The sequence below is a fragment of the Ruditapes philippinarum genome, unplaced genomic scaffold (assembly GCF_026571515.1).
Source record: "Ruditapes philippinarum isolate M1 unplaced genomic scaffold, ASM2657151v2 ctg457_1_1_1_1, whole genome shotgun sequence".
In the NCBI taxonomy this organism is placed as follows: domain Eukaryota; kingdom Metazoa; phylum Mollusca; class Bivalvia; order Venerida; family Veneridae; genus Ruditapes; species Ruditapes philippinarum.
The window spans coordinates 64,541-87,245 of NW_026854735.1; the positions used below are offsets into that span (position 1 = coordinate 64,541).

Consider the following 22,705-nt stretch of genomic DNA (forward strand, 5'->3'; position numbering starts at 1 on the left):
CTTGATTACGTCTCTACGCGGTACTATGAAGCACTATGAAAAATAGAAGGCGACTATGAACGGATTTCAATATAGTATCGACTTTTTTTTTCTATGAAAATTAACACACATAATTTTTAAGAAATACAGCGTTTTCATTGGATGACAAATAAAGCTGGACACTAAATGTATTAAAAGCAGGCATTTTCAAGGAAAATATTACAGATGACAAAGTAAGACACCTACCTTTACTACTTGACAGTCCGCCATCATAGAAGTGTCTATCGTACAGCTTACAACACAGTGAAACATAGATAACAATAGTACTTGTAAAGGGTACAACACTTTGTACCGCACATTAACCGACCTTACACAGATCAAAGTTTAAGATGATTGACAATAAACATAGTGACACATTAACTTTTACATGTGCAAATAATTGATAAACAATCATATACTCGCATATAGCTGTGTATAAGTTTATTTAAATCTCGTTGAAATGAAAAACTGAATAAAAATGGGTCATACAAAAGGTCGTTTGTGGAGATGGCTGACTATATATTCGGATAACATATGCTCAATTCTCATGAAATCTGCACCATATAGACGATACTGCTTGAAAATGACAAGGGTGGCATTTTGGGCAGTTTTAGTTATACTCGTGGCGTTATTTATAAGTTATTATTTGGATACACCAGTACCCGAGGAAATTCCAGAGAAGTTGACTGTCAAATTGATTGATGCTTCTATGAGGACGTACAAACATGTGGTACGATTTTATTTTTATGTGTATAAGTTTGTTATGCTTGGTGGTTAAAGGCACATACTGCCTTAGAAATCCATATTTATTTATTTCTTTTGAAATGTCAGATTCGTGTTAAATAATGTTTAATAATTGACGAAGATATCGTTTTACAAAGATGACATGTGTCTTTTTATTTATCTCTTGCGCACGAGATTCTATGTCGTGGCCACAAGATTCAAAGTCGTGCGCACGAGATAATTAAGTGTTGGGACGAGATACTATGTCGTGGCCACGAGTTCCTAAGTCGTGCGCACGAGATAATTAAGTCGTGGGCACGAGTTACTATGTGGTGCGAACGAGATAATTAAGTCGTGCGCACGAGATAATTGATGACATGTACAACGACTAAAATACTAAGTATATGTAAGTGTCCAGCTTTATTTGTCATCCAAGGAAAACGCTGTATTTCTTAAAAATTATATGTATATTAATTTTCATACAAGTCAATACAAAAGTCAATACTATATAATGTTAGTGTCCAACTTTGTCATCTTATGAAAACGATGTATTTCATAAAAATTTGTGGGTTAATTTTCATAGAAGAACAGAAGTCGATAATATATCAAATTCCGTTCATATTCGACTTCTATTTTTCATAGTACTTCATAAAACCGTATATTGACGAAATAAAGTGAATAATAATGAGGCTAAATAAAGCTTGACACTAAGTGTGTGTCGCTATCGCTCCCGTCGAAGTTTCTAATTTCTGTAGAACAGCTACGGATGCATACTAACATATACATAAATAACACAATAATAAATAATAAATAAACAATAATAAAATAAATAACACATGGGTTTGTGGGTAACAGTAAAAATGTCATCCCGAGGAAAATACAATTTTTCTACGAGGGATGATATTTTTTAGATGTGTGAAGTTGGCGGCCCAGTCGCCTGGCGGCCTGATCTAATATTTTTACTGTTACTCACAAACCCATGTGTTATTTATTTTAATATCCTGAACAAATACTGTAGTAATGATCTGAAATCTAACTGTAACAAAATTGAACTAAGGGTAACAATTATAACTAAACTGTCATTACCTTTCAAGTTGTAAGTATACTGTTTTATTCTTTAGGCAAGCGAAGCAAGTGATGATATCTACCAGTCATAAGCATACAATAAGCTGTGTTTTATTTAGAAAGCAAAACATTTGCCATGCCAATAATGAACAAATTATCATAAAATAATCACCTCTTGATCTCCAAGAACAAATTTAAATTACTATCCAGACAAACAATTGAGACTTGATGGTATACGGTATTTTTTCATATATGTAAAATTGTTTGAAAACCAGTTTTATCGTTGTAACAGATGTCCAATATGTGTTGAAATATAGAGGCGTATCACGTTGACCATTTTATTTTACTATTAATGGCATGGCAAATGTGCCGAATGCCTGTGCCCACATATACGGTTATGATCTGTGAAATCTGATTCTTCTGTATCCAGAATACTCTTCGCATAGTTATTGACAAAGTGCATTTACAAAATAACGATGATATTCTATGTCTGTCCACCATATCGTCATTGTTTGACTGATTAAATTTGTTAAATAATCCTTTGCTACATGCGTCTGCATGTTCCAGTTGTACACATAATTAATTATTCACATTGCATTTACTTCCGATGAAAAATATGTTTTTAACTTTTTACTATTCAACAAAAAGATACTTTATACGCGAAAAGCACTCAAGAGTGCAAACAACTAAATTTAATGGGTATCATAGTCACTCTGGTGATGCCTAATCGTGGTGATCTTTGAAAATAAGAAAAATAGCGGCAATTTTATTTAATTTAGAAAATAGACCACGTGACCAGATTTTATACTGTTAAAAAGTATTATCACACCTCATTTTTTTTCGTAATGTTAATTTCCCATAGGCCTCTGGGAGTTATTCTTACTGTTTATGCAAGTGTACCACGTGACTAAGAATTTTGTACTGTTACAAAGGCAACAATATTTTTCTGGTCACGTGGTTTATTTTCTCATAAAATTTAGTTCTTTGCACCCTAGAGTTCTTTTCGCGTATAAAATATCTTTTTGTTGAATATTCAAAAAGTAAACATCCGTTTTCAACGGAAGTAATTGTAATGTGAATAATAAAGCATGCAACAAAGGATTATTTAACAATTTTAACCAGTGAAACGTTACAGATGAAGTTGGTGGACAGACATATGTAGGATATCATCGTTATTTTCTAAATGCACTTTGTCAAAAACCATGCGAAGAATATTCTTGATAAAGAAAGGATCAAATTTCACAGATCATAACCTTATAAATTGATTAGTGTTTTGTTTTCTAAATAAAACCTAGCTTATTGTATGTTTATGACTGGTAGATATCATCACTTGCTTAAAGAATAAAAGAAAAACAGCTTCTCAAGTAGGCCTACAGTACACTTAAAACTTGCAAGGTAAGGACAGTTTAGTTATTGCTTCTCTTTGTTTATTTTTGTTACAGTTAGATTTAGTTGACAAATTCAGATCATCCCATTATTTGTTCGGGGTAATAAATAAATAACACATGGGTTTGTGGGTAATAGTAAAACTATCATCCCTCGTAAAAAAACTGTTACCCGATGCGTAGCCGAGTATTTTCCTCGAGATGATATTTTTACTGTTACCCACAAACCCATGTGTTATTTATATACTGTTACCTACGTAACAGTACAAATTTCTTAGTCACGTAGTACACTTGCATTAACAGTAAGAATAACTCCCAGAGGCCTTTACAAAACAAGTGAGGGGTAATAATAACATTATCATCCCTCGTAAAACACTGTTAATCGTAACAGTATTTTTCTCTGGTAGATATTTAACTGTTACAGCTCGAATTTGCTATTCCTTTCATTATCTGTTTACATCAATATTTGATCTAGTAAGTCTAGTGTCGCCACGTTCCTGTTTATCTGTACTACAATACAAAGCCTACTTGGCAAACCACTGAATTTAGTATGTCCGATATTCTTGCGTTTTCAGAAACGTGGCTTAATCCCAGTGTTTCTAGTTCTGATATATTTTACCATGTTTACCAGAAAGAAATGACAGGATTGATCTGTTTACATTAAGAATTCACTACTTTACAAACGGCGATGGGAACTCGAACCTAGAAATATAGAATGTGTATGGGTGGAGATTTTATTATCTTAATGTAAACGTATGCTGTGTTGCACTTTTTATTGACGTCCTAATGCAGATGCACATTATACAACTCTTATCGAACACTCTCCTAAGAGTGAAGAAACAAATATAACAGATATAATTGTAACTGGAGACTTTTACTTTAATCCATCTAATCTGACGTTATCACGCAAATTTCTTTCCATTTGTCAGCAATTTCGCCTTGAACAACTTATAAACGAGCCTTCACATTTCACGAGTCGTCAGCATCTGTTTTAGATCTGTTTCTTGTTTCTTGCAATCACCGAGTAATAACATCAGGTGTTGGGGAATAAGTTTTAGACCAAAATATTCGCTACCAATGCCCTATTGTTGCTCTTTTTCCTTTTCTAGACCTAAATCAGGATCTTTCAAGCGTTCTATATGGTTATATGATCGCGGCAACTAGCACACTCTTAAACAAAGTATAATGCAAACTGACTGGGAACACAGACATAGATGAACACGCAACTTTAGTAAGCAGCAAAATTCTCGAACTTTCAAAGCAGTACATACATGTACCTACAAGAACAATACTAGTAAAACCGACTGATGCAGTATGGATAACGACACAAATCAAACAGCTTATTCGTAAACGCAAAAAACTTTATGACAGAGCCAAACAAACCCAATATCCTTTGCACTGGCACTCATTCAAAAATTACGTAATAAAGTCATCTCACTTATTCACACGGCCAAACGTAACCACATCCAGAAACTTGCAGACTCTCTTACATCAGAAAACATACATCGCAGAGAGACTGGTGGAGACTCATTAAATAATTCATATCACCGACTGAAAAGCAAACAATTCCGGCACTTTCTCACCCAGTTACTCAAAGACTGTCATATGATAACAAACCAAAATCCGACTTATTGAACAACTACTTCAGCAACCAGTCCTCTCTTAAAAGCTTTGATAAGTTCCTGACGATTACTTCGAACAGTCGGTGAACACTCTCACTTCAGTATTACAAATCAAGATGTTGAAGATGCTATCAAAATCTAAATACCAATAAAGCCTCTGGGCCTGATGAAATAAGCAATCGCATCTTGTACGAAACCTCGTCCGTAATCAAATACCCACTCTGCTCTCTTTTTAATCATTCACTCCGCACTTGTAAGATTCCTCAAATTTGGAAAGATGCCAACATTTGCCCAATTTTTAAGAAAGGAGATCCATCGTTACCTAGCATATCACCCTTGTGTTGTATGGAAAAAGTTTTTGAACGGATTATTTTTAAGTATATTTATAACATGTCAATGACTTTATATCTCCCCTTCAATCTGGTTTCAAACCTGGCGACTCAACTGTGAATCAATTAACCTTTCTTTACAATTCCTTCTTTAAGGCCCTTGATGAAGGTCTTGAGATACGGATTGTCTTTTTCGACATCAGCAAGGCCTTTGATAAAGTGTGGCACAAGGGTCTCCTGCTTAAACTAAGATGTGCCGGTATTAAGGGACCCCTCCTCGACTGGTTTTCAGACTATCTTTCAAATAGACGCCAATCTGTTGTCCTTCCTGGAGTCAAATGATTGGTCTGTAATAAACGCAGGAGTTCCTCAAGGCTTGATTCTGGGTCCGCTTCTTTTTTTAGTTTATATCAATGATTTTGTTGTTGACTTAAGGTCCTCTGTAAATCTTTTTGCCGACGAGACCAGTTTGTATTTGGTCGTTGATCATCCAGTTACTGCGACTGACATTCTTCAATCTGACATAAACAAGATTTTTTCATGGGCTGACAAATGGCTAGTCAAGTTTAATCCTTCCAAATCTGAAACCATGATAATCACACGTTAAACAGCAAAACAATTCCATGCACCCCTATTAATTTAAAACCAGACCATATCTTCATCTCACAAACACTTACGCTTACACTTTTCTGACGATGGGTCCTGGCATATTCACATTAATCATGTTAAGGAGAGGGCGTGGTAACGTATACAAATACTGTCAACTTGATCGAAAATCTTTAGAAATAATCTGCCTATCCTACATCAGGCCAATTCTAGAATATGTCGATGTTGTTTACATCAATTGTACTCAATTTGAAAAAGCGGACTAGATAAAATCCAATATGAAGCTTCTAGAATTGTATCTTGTGCTACTAAACTTGTGTCTCTTCATGAGCTTCAACGAGAGGTCCCGTGGGAACCTCTTGACAATAGAAGAAGTAAACATAAATTTATTATTCTTACTAAGATGAAAAATGGACTCTCTCCTGTCTACCTGTCAACAATTGTCCCTCCGTCTGTAGGTGAAACCTCACGTTATAATTTTAAGAAATTTGAACGATATACAAGGCATTCACACAAGAACATCACTATACTATAAAACTTTTCTTCCTTCAGCTTTCAGAGAATGGAATGAACTACCAATTGATGTACAAAATGCAGGTACATCATCTGCTTTTAAGTGTCTTCTGAATAGAAACATAAAAAATATCCAAAATATTTCTATACAGGTGTCAGAAAATGGCAAATATACTATGCAAGTCTACGAACAGAGTGCAGTTCTCTAAATCACCATCTATACAGAAAAAAAATCAATGTGGATTGCCAGAAACTAACCATCATGTTTTCTTTGAATGCAAACATTACAGTACTATCAGACTCTTTCAGCCTACTGTAATGTCACTCTCCACAAACTACTTCACGGCGACACAGCAAATTTCAGGCAAATGTTTATACGAGATAGCAAACGATTGTCATAGTCTTTGTTACATTGCTCCTCCAATTTACTCACCGAATAGAGTTTTCTCTTTGCTTCTACTTATTAAATTAAGTTTCTTTGTGTATCTCAAATTATGAAATTCTGAAACTTTATACATTTATAAACAGGACAATTATTGTATCTAATTTATTAAGTCCCTATTTATACATCTTTCAGATAGAAACTTCTACTCGATGCCCCATATTTGTTTTGTATGTCGCTACTTTGACTTAGTGACGAATCTTCTTCATTTTTTAAATCTACTAGTATAAACAATTACTTTTCTACCTAAAGTTCAATATTTCAAAAATTTTCAAAACCCGTCATATTGATGGTAATTAACCCTGTGTCAGGAAAAGACCTTAATAAGCATTTTATGCTTCCGGATCTGATCCTATTTCAGCATTGTATTGCATTATTTCACGATTGTAAATAAATCTTGTATGTGCAAAATGTTCGAAATAAAATATGTTTAAACTAATATTGACATTTGGGTGTCGATAATTCTTATATAAATGGATACTATTTATCGCCTAAATCTTTAATCACCTAAACAAATACTCATATTTTATCTGTTTTGCGTACTAGCATAGTGGTTGAGTGTTGGCTTCGTCAGTTTAGAGACCCTGGTTAGATTCCTTGGAAAGGCAACACAGTTAGAGAACATTTAGTTTTACACACATTCGCTTATAGCAGTTAGAAACCACACATCCGTAATTAGAGTGATAAATTAGAAATGAGTGGAAGTAAATTAAAAACAACAAGAGGTATTAACATGAAACTTTGTAGGTAGATAGATCTTATTGAGTGGATGTGCAGTGCACAAGAACAGTAACTCTGTCTTGCCTTATTATTGTTATTGCCATTTGTTCATTTTTACACTTTGAACGTTGTCCGTGACAAAACTCTTAAACTATAAGAGATATCAATAAAACAGTTTTTAGATAGATAGATCTCATAGGGTAGAATAGAAGTGCAGTGCAAAAAAAAAACAACATAACTCTATCTTGTCTATTTTTGGAATGTCTGCCCTTTGTTCATTTTTTTTCACTTTGAACTTTGTCCGGGACATAGCTCTGAAACCAGAAGAGGCATCAACAAGAATCTTTGTAGGTATATAGATCTCATTAAAAATGTGCAGTGCAAAAAAAAAACAAAAAAAACAAAACAAACAAACGTAACGCTGCCATGCTTAATTTTGGAGTTATTGCCCTTTGTTCATTTTTACACTTTGTCAATTGTCCAGGACATAGCTCTGAAAGTATATCAGATAAGAACATGACACATTGTAGGTAGACAGATGTCATAGGGTAGATGTGCAGTTCAAAAGAATCATAACACTGCCTTAGCTATTTTAGGTGTTATTGTCCTTTGCCCAATTTTACACTTTGAACTTTGTCCGGGACATAGATCTAAAACTATAAGAGATATCAACATAAAGGTTTCTTGGTAGATAGATCTCTCATTTGGGTAGAAGTGCACTGCAAAAGAACCACAACTCTGTCTTGCCTTATGTTGGAGTTATTGCCCTTTTTCAATTTTATACTGTGAACTTTGTCCAAGACATTACTCTGAAACTACAAGAGGTATACTGTTCAGTGTCGAAAACCTATTCGGGGAGCATCACCCGGTTCAACCGGGGCTTGTCTTCTTTTTTATGTGTTGTGAATAAATCACGAGAATTACTACGGCCTCGGTTTCGCAAACAAAAACAGTCGTCACAACTACAATAAACCTAAAAGTGGTTCATAACCTCACCACCATATTAACTGTGTGAAAGTTTGGAGGTCTGAAGCTAAGTTTAAACTTCACATACAAGTAAAACAATTTATTTTGTACTCTATAATATTATTACAGTTTTTCATTTCAACTCTCAATGTAAATAATTTATTTTTTATATACTGAATGTCATTTTAGATTGAAAAAATAATTACTTATAGTATTTTGAAGAGGAAGTTTATGAATGAGAACGTTTTTTTTTTTGTATAATAAAACCACGGATTTGCAACACGCACAGAGGGGAATATTACTGGGAAAAAAAACACTTAAAATCCGAAAAGAAAATATGCAAAAATCCTTTTGCTACAATTGATAGGATATTAAATCAATGGTAGGATTTAACAATCTTGAAAACTGGAACACTGTAAGATGTATGTGTTCCTAAATGGACCTGTCATGTTTCGGTAAGAAAATTCAATTTCTAACACCAACATCGACGTAGTCGGTAGGCAATTATATTTATAAATACTTGATTAAGATACAAAATATATGCAACTTATAAATATTATATCAATTGAACTGAGGGTATCTGATGAGTTCGGATTTTTTTATGTTTTTTTTTCCAATATTTTCATGTGCACGACTACACTTATCGTTAAGGTTATTGGTGGTCCCTTTATATATGTGTAAAATTACTAGGTATGTACTTCTGTAAAGTAAAATGTTCACTAAAAAATATAAGAGATCTAAACCAAGTATAAAATATTTTGTGGTAGGAAGTATAGTTAAACAAAACTTAAACATATTAGCAATTTAAAGCTGCACGCCCCCAGATGAGCTGAAATATCAAGAAAATCAATATTGAGAAAAGTGTACTAAAATTTTAAGAAAGGTAAAAACATTTAAGATCCAAGTTATATTTTTCATGTTATGTGCGGTTAAAGAATGATTTTATGTACAGCATTTTATTACCATATTTCTATTTTGCAAATGTCGATTTTTTGGTTATTTTCTTCGATTGTAAGTGCCGATTGCAACATGTAAATTACTTTATTTTTTCACCTCACAATATTTTACTTTTAAATACATTTCCATACATTTCATTTTCATGAAAATTAACATGTGTATTTGTAAAAAAAAGATTTTAAAACATTATTTTAATTCATGATCAAATATTTTCTTTTGTTTCGAAATAAGGAATGCTTATTGTTGTTTTTATAACATATGTAATTATCGACGCCATTGTCGTGAATTATGCAATACATTCCTCAGATTTATACCTTAAGTTAACGCTACAAACAACTTATCTTAGTCCATAAGCTTTTATATTCATAACTAGATTTTGTTTTCAAATTCATAAAATTAAAAACAGTATAACAGAAACGTTTGAAAAATCTTGAAGAGTTGTCCTTCGGAAGGATTACTCGCGACAAAAATACATGAAAATTGCAATGAAACCGAAAGACCAGAAGTTAACGAACTTGAGTACCTGGAAGTATTGAAAAATTGACAAATAACAGTCCATGAAGGCATTTGTGTTTTATTTTTGTTTCTTTAAAATAACGAAGTGGGCGAGGTTGTAATTGAGTTTTAAATTCCTTCAATAAAGTTAACATATTTTTGTTTTCAGGATGGTGTTCTATTATATTTGCAAAGCATGTGCAAATGCTGCGGGAAACTGTTAAATAGCAAAGCCAACATAACCCGACACAGATATTCAAAACTATATATTCGTTTGGTATTTAAAAATGAATGGTCCATCGAAATAAAAGTAAACTTGTTCCTTTTAGAGGCGACAAAACGACAGAATAGAATAGACTTGACTTGTTTTGTCTATAAGTAACAGCAGTCAAATACCGCTGATTACTTAAAATGATTCTAAAATAAGTTTTATAGCGCTATGTAGAGTATCTACTAGTATCTATTTTGTGATGTTACAGGTGTTATAAACACAAGGAAGAAAAGCAGTTCGTCTGCAATTGAGGAAGCAGATTCACCATTGAGGCCGACTTGCTGGTTCAGCAGGAATTTACATGGGTCGGCAGCATAAACAAGAGTTACCTGCAACATTAACATTCACCGGAAGAAACAATTTGAAGATCACGTGGTTATGCACAAAGGGAAGAGGAACTACACCTGCCTTTATGGGAAGAGGGTCAAGCATAGACCTGTAGTTTTTCTCCCCTTGTGCATAGCCAGGCATAGAATTGTTTTATTGTGTAAATGCTCATGTTACAGAACCCGCAACGACCTCAACGTCGAGTCTGCTTCTACAATTGCAGACGCTTGTGTCATCACAAAATATATAACACCCTTTATATATAACTTTAAAATTGGTTTTAGAATCATTTTAAATTATCACTTGTATTTTACTGCTCAAAGTAGAAAACGTCTTTCTTATTCTGTCATTGTGTCGGAACAATTTTATGCTTCTTTAAAGTTACATTAAATACATATGTAAAAATAATTTTTGCCGTCGACCTAAAAACCAAGCATTCTACAGTTTTATTAACCTTTTTGTACAGTATTGTTGTAAATATCATCAAATATTGTTCATAAATAAGGATTTTAAATGGAAAACCCCACGGTAACACTAAAGTTCGTATACGAATTTTAACATGCAAATGAAGACTATAATCAGCTCGTGTATGCGCTACGTCACGGTGTTATCGTTGCTATCCGGAACACAGCAAATATAAGATTTTCTTGTGCAAACACACTTTAACCGTTTAAGTTTCACGGTGCACTAGGCCTGGGGTTCAGAAAAAATAATCATCTCATAAAAAAGATTAAATTTGTATGAAAATATCCGTTACAATGCGGAAATATACCGTTAAATTAGGATTGCTACTTATAGTCATGTTTGTTGATTTAACATTGATGTACGGATGATCTGAAGGCGGAGTTTCTCATGCAAACAGATATTGTACTTCCGAATTCGCCACAATGAGGTTGCACATTTGTATGACAATAAAACTCATTTTGGTTGTCTGAACACCAAAATAAGATCTGGATTCGATATGAAACCCAATTTATTAATGAAATGTCGTTATTTCTTTTTTTATGAAATTTATTAAATGTAACTTTAAGTATATTTAAGAAATTTAAAACTGACTTTCAACCCCGTCAACTCTATTTTACAGACAAAGAAATAAAACACAATATGCCTTTATTGCAGTGAACAATTTTAAATACTCCCAGCCACCCAACGTCTCAAGTCATTTTTGGATTTCAATAACTACACACCTTTCTACTTCTGATAAATCGGAGAACGAAATATGTAAATATAAAAGCTTATGGACTAAAATAAATTGTTTGTAGCTTAAACATGGAAACGAAGGAGATGAGTTTAAGGAATGTATCTCATAATTCACACAATGGCTTCCAGAAAAATGTACCGATAATCATGTATGTTACAAAAACAACTGATTATTCATTCGTTATTTAGAAAATAAAAGGAAATATTTTATCATGAATTAAAGTTTGTTTTAACACTTTACAAATACACATTTATCTCCTTAAAATGTTTTATTTGGACTTCTAGGATAAAAGATGTCAATATTATGGTTGGTTTTGTGTTTTTATTGAAGGAAGAAAGCTTATTTTCATTAATTTTGGTACAAAATGATACCGTCTCGTGTGGATTACTAAAGCTGCATTTGCAATTTTCACACAATTCAAATAATATTCTCGAAAACCATAAAACATAGGACAATACACTTAGTATTTATATTTGAGGAAAGTTACCGTGCATATGATAGGCCAGATCTTGTTTAGATTTAAAAAACGTGTCTCGCCTAAATTTATAAAAATAATGAACTTACCGAGACTCAGAAACGCGATGCCCCCCCCCCCCCGTATTCTTATTTTAAAATTGCCAACGAGATTCCCAGATTTCAGTTTGTAATTTTAAAATGACCAATAAAAATTCTTCTTATATGCAGTTCTTCTCTGTAGATTTTACTGAAAGTCATTTAAGACTGACTTTGGCTTTAGTCGAAAAAATAGATATGTACTGTACATAAAATACTCTGCTCATGCCTACATTCAGTATTTTACGGAAACGTTAAAGGTCCTCTATTTAGTGCGATCATAATGTATATGTTGACTTATTTTTTTCGATTTGATTTGATTATATTTTTTCAAACAAATTAATTATTTCATTCACAAAGACTGGGCCGTTTTAGTTCGACTTTTTTCGAAGAAAACAAAATAGAATAAAAAATAGAGGTATTGTTACAGTCATGGCGGTGTTCCTGTTGTCGTCCGCAAACATTAATCCTGATCATAACTTTTTTTAAGTTCTTGTTTAATTATCTTCATACTTGGCCACAACAGCCTAATGGACAATACCTTCAAGTAGACCAGACTAAAATTGACCTTCATTCATAAAAGACCTTGACCTTTTGAGTCAAGTTTCTAAATTTTGCTTGATGTTTGGTGGTTTTTGTTATTAGTGGCTATTACTAGGTTATTTTTTATGGATTGTCTCGAAATTTGAACACATTATTCTTTGAGGATACGTCTTAAAGTTGATCAGACAAACCTACCTTGACCTTCACTTTAAAGGACGTTGATCCTGAAGGTCAAATTATTGAAATTTTCTTCTTTTTTTTGCTGTAAATGGCTATAACTTTGTTAGTAAAAATGGATTAACATCGTGTTAAGAAACACCATTTTTTAGGAAAAGTCCTGCAGGAATATCTTATTCAAACTGACCTTGGCTAAATAATGACCTTGAAAGTTAAATTATTGAACTTCCACTGATTTTTGCTATAAATGACTGTAACTTGGTAATTAATAGATGAATTATCTTCATACTTGGATAAAACAATCTTTTGATCAAGACCCTCTAAAAATTTGAACTGACCTTGACCTTAAGCTCTAAATGACATTGACCGTAAATATCAACTTATTGCATTTTGGTTTAATTGTCATATTTTGTTATTTATGTACGGCTTTCATTTATATTAGTTTGGACAAAGAAAACCTGTTACCAAAAAAAAAAACAACAACATATTGAATAATTGAGATGTGACCTTGACCTTTTAATTGACATTGACCGTCAAGGTCAAATTAATGAAAATCTCTAATGTTTTGTGTATTTGGCTATAACATTGTTACTAAATTCATATTTAGACACAGCATCTTTTAGATTAGGACCTTGTGTGTCAAACTCTAATTGATCTTGATTCATGTATGATCTTGACCTTGAAGGTCAAATCATTGAATTTTCACTGATTATTGCTATAATTAGCCTTAACTTGATAATTTATCAGTGGATTAACCTAATGCTTTGACTTAACAACCTTTTGATCAATACCTTCTAACATGTTGAACTAGCATTGACTTTAATCTTTAAATGACCTTGACCATCAAGGTCATTTTACTGAATTTTGGTTAAGTTGTCATAACTTTGTTATTAATGAATGGATTTGATTCATACGTAGAGAAAACATCACTTGTGACAAAACGGACATGTTGAATACCTTATATATGTCCATGACCTTAAAATGACATTGACTGTGAAGATCAGATTAAACGGTTTATTTGTTTGCTTTTAGAAAATGTAAAATAAGTCGAGCGTTGTCCCTGCCCGGCAGTGGCTCTTTTTTCAAAATGCTTGATGTGTTTTTTGTTGTTTTGTTCTTTTGTGAAGGCGAAGTTTTGTCAAAAAGGCAAATGTTATTTTCAAAATACGAAAAGAAACATTCCCGCCTAGACAAAAGCTCAAATGATTCAGGTCAATATTGCCAAGCATACATTATTCATGAACTTTTGTCAATCATTGTTGATATGTTATATCTTTTGCGTACAATATATTACTATATTGCAGATGGATGGTTTAGTAAAATTAGGATTGACTGACTATTTTTCTTCGCTAGACAGAAAAATTGCTGACTGGTTTATTTTAGCACAAATGACAGGACAGCCTTGGGGTCTGTCCCTTACTGCTGACCAGACGTTGAGGGTAGGTGTATAAAAACATTTTTTACTTGAAAATCTGGAAACAAAGTGATCCCTCGGAAGCATTGATCATTAAAGTTTCGTTTCTGCCGAAACCTGGTTTTCTTGCATATAGCCATGTGCAATTCATATTTTATATAAGGTACAACTAGAATATTCTACGAAAACGACAGTTAAATCGAAGTTTATTTGATCCATTCTTAAGGTATGACCTCGTAATGGGCACTATAAGGAACTGTAAAATTGACAACATAGGTCAAGTATATAATTCGAAGTCTGCCTCTTGAACTTAACCAATACTGGTGTCATATGAGGCTCGAACCCATGAACCCTGGGTTAAGAGACAGATAACTATGTCACCATATCTCTTAAATTCAAGTGCTATATTGTTAATACCATTCTTGTCTTCTTTTATTTAAATTGTATACTGAAGTTAAGTGTTAAATATAGAGCCTCGGGGACGCAGATTGCGGCCCATATGTCCGATTTTGTACATATTTTTGTCTGACCTTTTAATATCTTTTCATTTTATCCGGTAGTAGGGCCATTAAAGAAAATCCAAATTTTTAGCTCATCTGACCACGAAGTGGTCAAGGTGAGGTATAGTGATGGGGCTATGTCCGTCGTCGTGCGTCGTCAACATTTTTGGTTGTTAACACTCTAGCAGTCACAGTTTTGATTGGATCATAATCAAACTTTGTAAGAATGTTTGTCTCCATCAAATACAGGTCATTTCCGAATTTGGGTCATCTCGGGTCAAAAACTAGGTCACAGGAGCTAAAAATAGAAAAATCTTGTTAACACTCTAGTGGATGCTGTTTTGATCCAAATATTCTGGAAAGTGGCCAGGAAGGTTGTTTTGATGTTTTCTAAGTCAAGATCGAATATGGGTAATCTCGTGTCAAAAACTAGATCACTGGAGCTTAAAGTAGTTACATTGTTTTGATGATTTCTAGTTCAAATTTGAATATGTGACATCTTGGGTTAAAAACTAGGTCACAGGAGCTAAAAATAGAAAAATCTTGTTAACGCTCTAGTGGCTGCAGTTTTGATCGAAATATCCTTGAAATTGATAAAAAGGTTATTTTGATTATTTTTAGGTCAAGCTCGATTATGGGTTACATGGGGTCAAAAACTAGGTCACACCGCCCAAATATGGAAACATCATATTAACACTCTTATGGTCATATTTTGACTCAATTGTCATCAAACTTAGTCAGGATACTTGTCTAGTCAATTGCTTAGAGGAGTTGAAACATGGGTAATCTCTGATGAAAAACTAGGTCACAGAAGCTAAAAATAGAAAAATCTTGTTCACTCTCTAGTGCATGCTACTGTTGTTATCCAAATGTCCTTGAAATTGGTCACATCGCCCAAATATGGAAAAAATCTTGTTAACACTCTAGAGGTCACATTTTTGATTCAGTTGTCATCAAACTTGGTCAAGATACTTATCTAAGTAATTGCTCGGATGAGTTTGATGGGTCAGGTGAGCGATCTAGGGCCATCTGGGTCCTCTTGTTATTAAAAAATCGGTCAAATTTTACGGTATGTTTAAAAATAATACCGTCAGATTTGACCAATTTTAAAACTGAAAGAACGTGTTAAATTGATATTTTATTCTTTGAGACCGTACACTGGGATAGTAAGGAAAGATATTTAGATACAGAAGAAACATTTTAAAAACCGTTACATGTTTAGGAATATGCGCCGCAATCAGCGGTCCCGTTCCCGAGTTCCTATGGTGTAAAACTACCATAAATGAGTCGTAAAATCTCTGGCTAAAATTCTCCTGGATCTTTCCAGATGTCTTCTGCATTTAAACTGAACAAATTTTCACTGCACTATTACAGATCAACGATACACAAATTGCTGGCGTACGGGTGATTCTCTATGAGCCGGTGTCCACATACAGATCTCAAGATAGACCTATCTTTATTTTCATGCATGGTGGCGGCTGGACCATGTTGTCTGTTGGTAAGTTTCTACTGACTGCTATTGTATCTAATCTGTCGTTAACCACTTACCAAGACAGAGAAGGTAGAATCAGCATGTAAGTCGCCATATGTAAGGTGACATCAATTGTTCTGGAGATTTTATAAAACAAACAAGTAGAATCTTGACGGGGAGGGTTGTGAGGAAGCACTTGATGTTTATTGCACAATTGTAAAGATATATGAACAGATTGTTACTTCATAAACAAAGTAGACAAAGATTGAACTATATACTTGTATTGTTGATTTTATTAACCAGTCAATTGCATACTGATAATACGGTCAATGCTTACAATTAATCTTCGGTAGATTTCCGGTAACTTCCTTGAGTTATACCGCAATGATTAGTACATTAATAACTTGTTTTGATATAAGGGTTTACTGTGTGTGTGTGTGTGTGTGTGTGTGTGCGTGCGTGTGCGTGTGTGCGTGCGTGTGTGCGTGCGTGTACGTTGGTGCGTGCGTGCGTGTGCGTGTGTGTGTGCGTGTGTGTGTGCGTGTTATTATTTTCTCTAAAGTCGATCATTTAAAAAACAGTTATTGACTAATGATCCATTGAATATGATGTGATTTTCCCCGGCAAAATGTCATATTGACCTCGGTTGTCGCTTCGGTCAATGTGACATTCACCGGTGAATATCACACCATATTTAAAATCAATAAATGTCATATAAATACTGTAAAACACAATACAATCGAACAAAACAGTGTTTCTAAGTTGCGTCATATCCGTGTGGACAATTTAACAAGCACTCGGCCATTTCATATCTCAACTATCCGACAATCCTCTTAATTAACTGAATGTGTTATTGCGTGTGTGACGACGCTGGTGTGACTTTTCAAAGCATAACTTATAAATACATGTATACTCCATATTAATTCTCGTAAACTACACGGACAGAACTTTATTGATGAATGTGATGTGCATTTTTCGTAACTTTTGGTTGCGTGCGTGTGCGTGTGTGTGTGCGTGTGTGTGCGTGTAATTATTTTCTCTAAAGTCGATCATTTACCGGCACACACACACCACATTTTAAGTTTGTTGATAAAAACAGTTATTGACTAATGATCCATTGAATATGATGTGATTTTCCCCGGCAAAATGTCATATTGACCTCGGTTGTCGCTTCGGTCAATGTGACATTCACCGGTGAATATCACATCATATTTAAAATCAATAAATGTCATATAAATGCTGTAAAACACAATACAATCGAACAAAACAGTGTTTCTAAGTTGCGTCATATCCGTGTGGACAATTTAACAAGCACTCGGCCATTTCATATCTCAACTATTAGACAATCACTTAATTAACTGAATGTGCTATTGCGGGTGTGACGACGCTGGTGTGACTTTTCAAAGCATAACTTATAAATACATGTATACTCCATATTAATTCTCGTAAACTACACGGACAGAACTTTATTGATAGAATAAGATGTTGCATTTTTCGTAACTTTTAGTTTTTTTTCTAAAATAAATTTGAATACTTAGTGCAGATATTATTTTACGTTAAGTTTACTTTCTGGATTTCCTGTCGTGTTTGCACGAGAAAATTTACCGGCACACACACCACATTTTAAGTTTGTTGATACATGTATATAGCTAAATATATTTCAATTTTAGTTTCAATCAATATACCAATAGTAAAAACTTAATAAATCTAAAGGTTAGATATGTGGCACTATAAACATTGTGTAGTAGACCTTTATGTGGATTGTTCAATTTATAGTCCTGGGGTTAAAATTTACCCAGTCCCTGTAAGTAAAAACTTTTCTTGTACAAGACTTAGAGCTTTGCTATTTAGCTGATAATATCATCTTTAGGTCCTGTACCAAAGTTGTTCAAATTTTGCCCCCAGTATCAGAATTGGTCCCGCCCCGGGGGTAATAGGTTTTCCATTTATGTATTTATAGTAAAAACTTAAAAATCTTCTTCCCTGAATTGAGGAATGCTACAGGATTGATATTTGGCATGCAACATTGTGTCATAGACTTCTACCAAAATTGTTCAAATTATAGCCCAGGGGTCAAAATTGAAACGTTAGTATCATTGATTTTTTTTTTAAGAAAAATGTTATTTTGAATGCGGGACGGTAAGAGGTTAGATATTTGACATGAAACATTGTTTGGTGGACCTGTATCAATATTGGTTAAACTAAAGTCATGGGGTCAAAATGTGCCATGCCCAAGGGGACACAGTGACCTGTTTTCTTGTCCTTTGATGTACAGCTATGAAATTTGGACCATGTGCACAATTTAAGATGCAAAATTGAACTTGATATCAGCTGACCTAGATTTGATGATGTGCCTTTGATGTACAGCTATGAAATTTGGATCATGTGCACAGTTTTAGATGTAAAATTGAAAGCTGATATCACATTGACCCTAGATTTTGACAAGTGACCTTCTTTTTTGTCCTTTGATGTACAGCCATGTAATTTGGACAATGTAAACAGTTTGAGATGTTAAATTGAACTTTGATATCAGCTGACCTAGATTTTGTGTTGTTTTAATGCGGTGGCATAGCAATTTTCACAAATGCAGTCTTGTTTGTCCTTAATTACGACACGAATCAACACAAATCTAGTTTATTACTATGTAATGTTCCCGGATACCGGGATTCTCCCACCTTTATTTCCTTTTAGAGGAGTATTCTTTTGGGATCCGTTGTTATTCATGAACAAGGCTAGAGTGATCGTTCTTCAATGAAAGAAATGGACCAAGCATGTACATAAAATGTTTAAACTGATTTGACATATATGATATATACAATGTATAAAGTGTAATTGATAGACAACATTGGCCATTTCCAACATACACATGTAATGTAGTCACCTGTCTCTATTGTCTGAAAAGGACAGGAAACGGTTTATAAAATTTTAGTTAACAACATTCGTAAGCAATGGATTTTACTCATCACACAGAATATATTTTATAATAAAGAAATATACAAGCAGTTTTCATTTTGCATACGTCATGAAGAGACAAACGACTTATATGTTGACGCTATGATAAAGCATGATTGTATCGAATATTTACTTCTACACAATAATTTGTCATTTTGCACAAAAAAAATGATACTATTTCTGCATAAACAATCTTCAATTGCTTACGGTATAACTATTCAATTCGAATAACAATCTTACAATGGTATACAAATATTTGGAATTCTGCATTTCTGTATGTAAAAAGAAGATGGACAAATCAAATATGTATAAATAAAAATGCAATCAACACACATGGATTAGTAACATTCAGATATAAACATGCCATCAAGATACATATACTTTTGGTGGATATTCCCCACCATATAATTGAGAGTATACCTTAATACCCCTTTTGTTAAGAATGAAACTAAAAAAGGATTGGAGCACTACACTAAATACCGTTTTCCGGTATATTCCGGTCAAGACGCTTGAATGGTTAAATACTAAAATATCGCCCTTTCACCTTACGGAATGAACTTTAAGACTTTTCACACCGATTTATATACGATAATGAATGAAAAATGTAAGAATCGGCGAAAAAAAGATATTTGTTTATTTTGTAATCATGATTCCCGCAAGTGTCTAGAGGTCCTGCTCCAATTCTATACTGAGTTAAATCCTACTGTTAAAACACGACACCCGTAAGTCGCTTTGTGTTTTTGGGGGTCTTTTTTTTTTTTTTTTTTTTGTTGTTGTTGTTGTTTTTTCGTTCAAATTCTTGTGTTTGCTGATTCTATTTTTCACAATTTATATGCAAAATTATGTTTAAACCATTGTTGTAAGAATAATTTAGAATGTTTGATTTGTTTCAGACAGTTATGATCCACTTATAAGGAAGATATCTCGGGAGAGTGGGGTTGTGGTGGTCTCTATCAAGTATGTTTATACTCATTCTATACATGCATATACATCTATATTTAAGTATTTCATTTTTGCATGAATCGCTCTTTTTATCACTCATTATACATGCTTATATTATGAGGGAGTGAACTTTGACGCAATTTAATTTTCAAGTTTAAATCATTCAAAGAATATATAAAAGCTATCATGGGTGCATATGAAAATAATTGTTAAGGCAAAAAATTTTGTAAGCTTCGTACGCGTACAGAAAAATACAAAACGTTTCACCAGTCCACTACTCTTTGACACTTTTTTGGGGGCATGTTATTATTTTTCTTGCAGTTATCGGCTCAGCCCAGACAACCCTTACCCTGCTGCTCTAGAAGATTGCATTAAAGTTGTAAAGTTTGTAACGGATCATACGGAAGATTTTCGAATAGATCCTTTCCGGGTTGCTGTCGGCGGAGACAGCGCTGGTGGGAACTTGGCAGCAGCCATTTCTCTTCGCATGTCTGATGTTATTGCAATGCAATTTTTAATAGTACCGTGTTTGCAGTTCTTTGATTTTAAAACCACGTCTTTTATTGAAAATACATACTATTTTCATGACAGTATTAATAACCCACTATCAGTGGTGTTTGTTACAAACTATCTAGGAATATCTCCCGCTCATTATAAAGACTTTCTGAATAATAATCACACTTCCCGCGTTCTTAAGAGATCTGTGTTTGCTGCTATGGTAAATCAGAGTAAATGGATGAAGCCAGAATATGTCCGCAATAAAAACCTATTGGAAGATTCGAGTAATGATCTTAATTTCGGAAACGACGTGTTGTCGGACAGTATTGAAAATGTTCTGACAGACCCGTTCGCAGCACCTCTCATGGCTAACGATACGTTGTTAAGAGATCTACCTGAAGCTTACATAGTCACGTGCGGGTATGACTTCGTCCGTGATGATGGGATAATGTATGCTGAGCGTCTCAATTCTGCGGGAACCAAAGTTATTCATAGGCATTATAAAGCTGGTTTTCATCACGCGTGGTTCTTCCCACACGGACCGCTAAAGATAGGCGTCGCTGTAAATATAGTTTCGGACCTGGTAAAAGCCCTCAAGAGAAGACTATAAGTGTGTATCATGCTTGTTGAGAAAAAAGTGTAAAAGAAAAAGTATTCTGCTTAATGATTATTACAACGTCGACAATAAATAAGAATTAATAACACTAGTTAATGTAATAAATATTTTGAAGTGTATAAAGCTATATCTTGTGAAATGTTTTCATACAGTTTATCATCAGTAAAATTATATTATTTCCACAATTTTATGATCGATTTTTGAAAGAGGTTTTACATAACAGAATGTCTCCGTTAATAAAAACACTTGTGTACATGAATATTTACGCTAACAGGAATGAAATGGTCATGGATGCTTTTTAAGTAGGGTTTGAAACGTTTAACAAAACAGGTGCATGCAGCATTTGCTATAAAGGAAATCTATTACACAAACAATTCTTAATAATCAAACTAATATTTTTGCAGCAGATATACAGAATTATACACTTTAACTGAAAATTCTTTTGCGAATCAAGACATTTTGGAAATGGACAACAAACGTACCTATATAATTACACGGTATGTTGTAAGAGACACGGGCAGGAGACCAAGAGAAATGTACCATGAAAACATTCAACACTGTCACGTGAAGTGAAGGGTTAACTAGGTCAGTATAGTATGCTGATCTCAGTTTACCTAAGTTTTGTCATTGTATTATTTCATCGTATTTATTTACCATTGAACTAGTCATCAATGTTTATTTTTTACTGTTTGTAGCAAAAAGTGCTATTTTCTTTCTCTTCTTGAATCTGTTACAATGTGAAACATAATATATAAATGTAAATGTGTAAACTTACTAAGAAATGTAATTAAGAATGTAAAACTTGTATCATATAAATTATTGACACATATAATAGATTTAAAGCTTTGTTCGCCTATAAAACTGCAAAAGTAATGCAAACTGTGTTATTTTTTATACTTACGTCATAATGAAACCAGTGATCGCACCAGTTACATCACCATTTTCAACAACAAATAAAATAAAAGTGAAAACATTTGCAAAACCATTGCATACCGAAATTAAATATTTTTAAGGGAACTTAAGTCTTAGGTAAATAAGGATTACATTCTATGTTCTTACATGTAAAATGATAAATATTTGTATATTTTCATGAAAATAAATGCATTCAAAATTTTGAATCAAGGTATACAATTCTTGTCGGCCATTTGGTAGCATTTCTTGAAGTATAAACCTCCTTATAGTGTCCTAGAGCCTCAAAATGTCCTATATTATGTTACAAATACCTTCTTTCAACAGAAAACTATCTAAACAAATAAAATCAGCATAGGCAAGATAGGGCAAGTTCATGAATCCTGAAACGTGAGTGTTAAACATTGCCTGCGCATTATTACGTCATTTGTCAAGTTTGATGTTCATATGGTCGAAAAAACATATATTCATTATGTATAAGGTCCTAGGAT

At 33.6% G+C, this 22,705-nt stretch overlaps 1 protein-coding gene across 2 annotated transcripts; it reads left to right on the top strand.

The window, feature by feature from the left end:
• The first annotated feature begins 189 nt into the window (after positions 1 to 189).
• Positions 190 to 22,419, top strand: LOC132740894 (neutral cholesterol ester hydrolase 1-like). 2 transcript variants are annotated; one of them, XM_060728941.1, is made up of 5 exons: positions 194 to 748; positions 14,217 to 14,351; positions 16,201 to 16,324; positions 20,143 to 20,206; positions 20,513 to 22,419. In XM_060728941.1, the coding sequence occupies exons 1-5, from the start codon at positions 497 to 499 to the stop codon at positions 21,297 to 21,299; spliced, it is 1,362 nt and encodes a 453-aa protein (XP_060584924.1). In that variant the 5' UTR covers positions 194 to 496; the 3' UTR covers positions 21,300 to 22,419. The 2 variants fall into 2 exon arrangements, with proteins under 2 accessions (XP_060584925.1, XP_060584924.1); XM_060728942.1 differs by lacking the exon at positions 14,217 to 14,351 and having other exon boundaries at positions 190 to 748.
• Positions 22,420 to 22,705: the final 286 nt, after the last annotated feature.

Bases quoted from the DNA above. Each gene is read 5' to 3' on its own strand.
- LOC132740894 (XM_060728941.1), top strand. From the start codon at position 497: ATGGGTCATACAAAAGGTCGTTTGTGGAGATGGCTGACTATATATTCG. The intron at 749-14,216 runs GTACGATTTTAT...ACTATATTGCAG, and splicing joins TGAGGACGTACAAACATGTG to ATGGATGGTTTAGTAAAATT. The intron at 20,207-20,512 runs GTATGTTTATAC...TTTTTCTTGCAG, and splicing joins GTTGTGGTGGTCTCTATCAA to TTATCGGCTCAGCCCAGACA.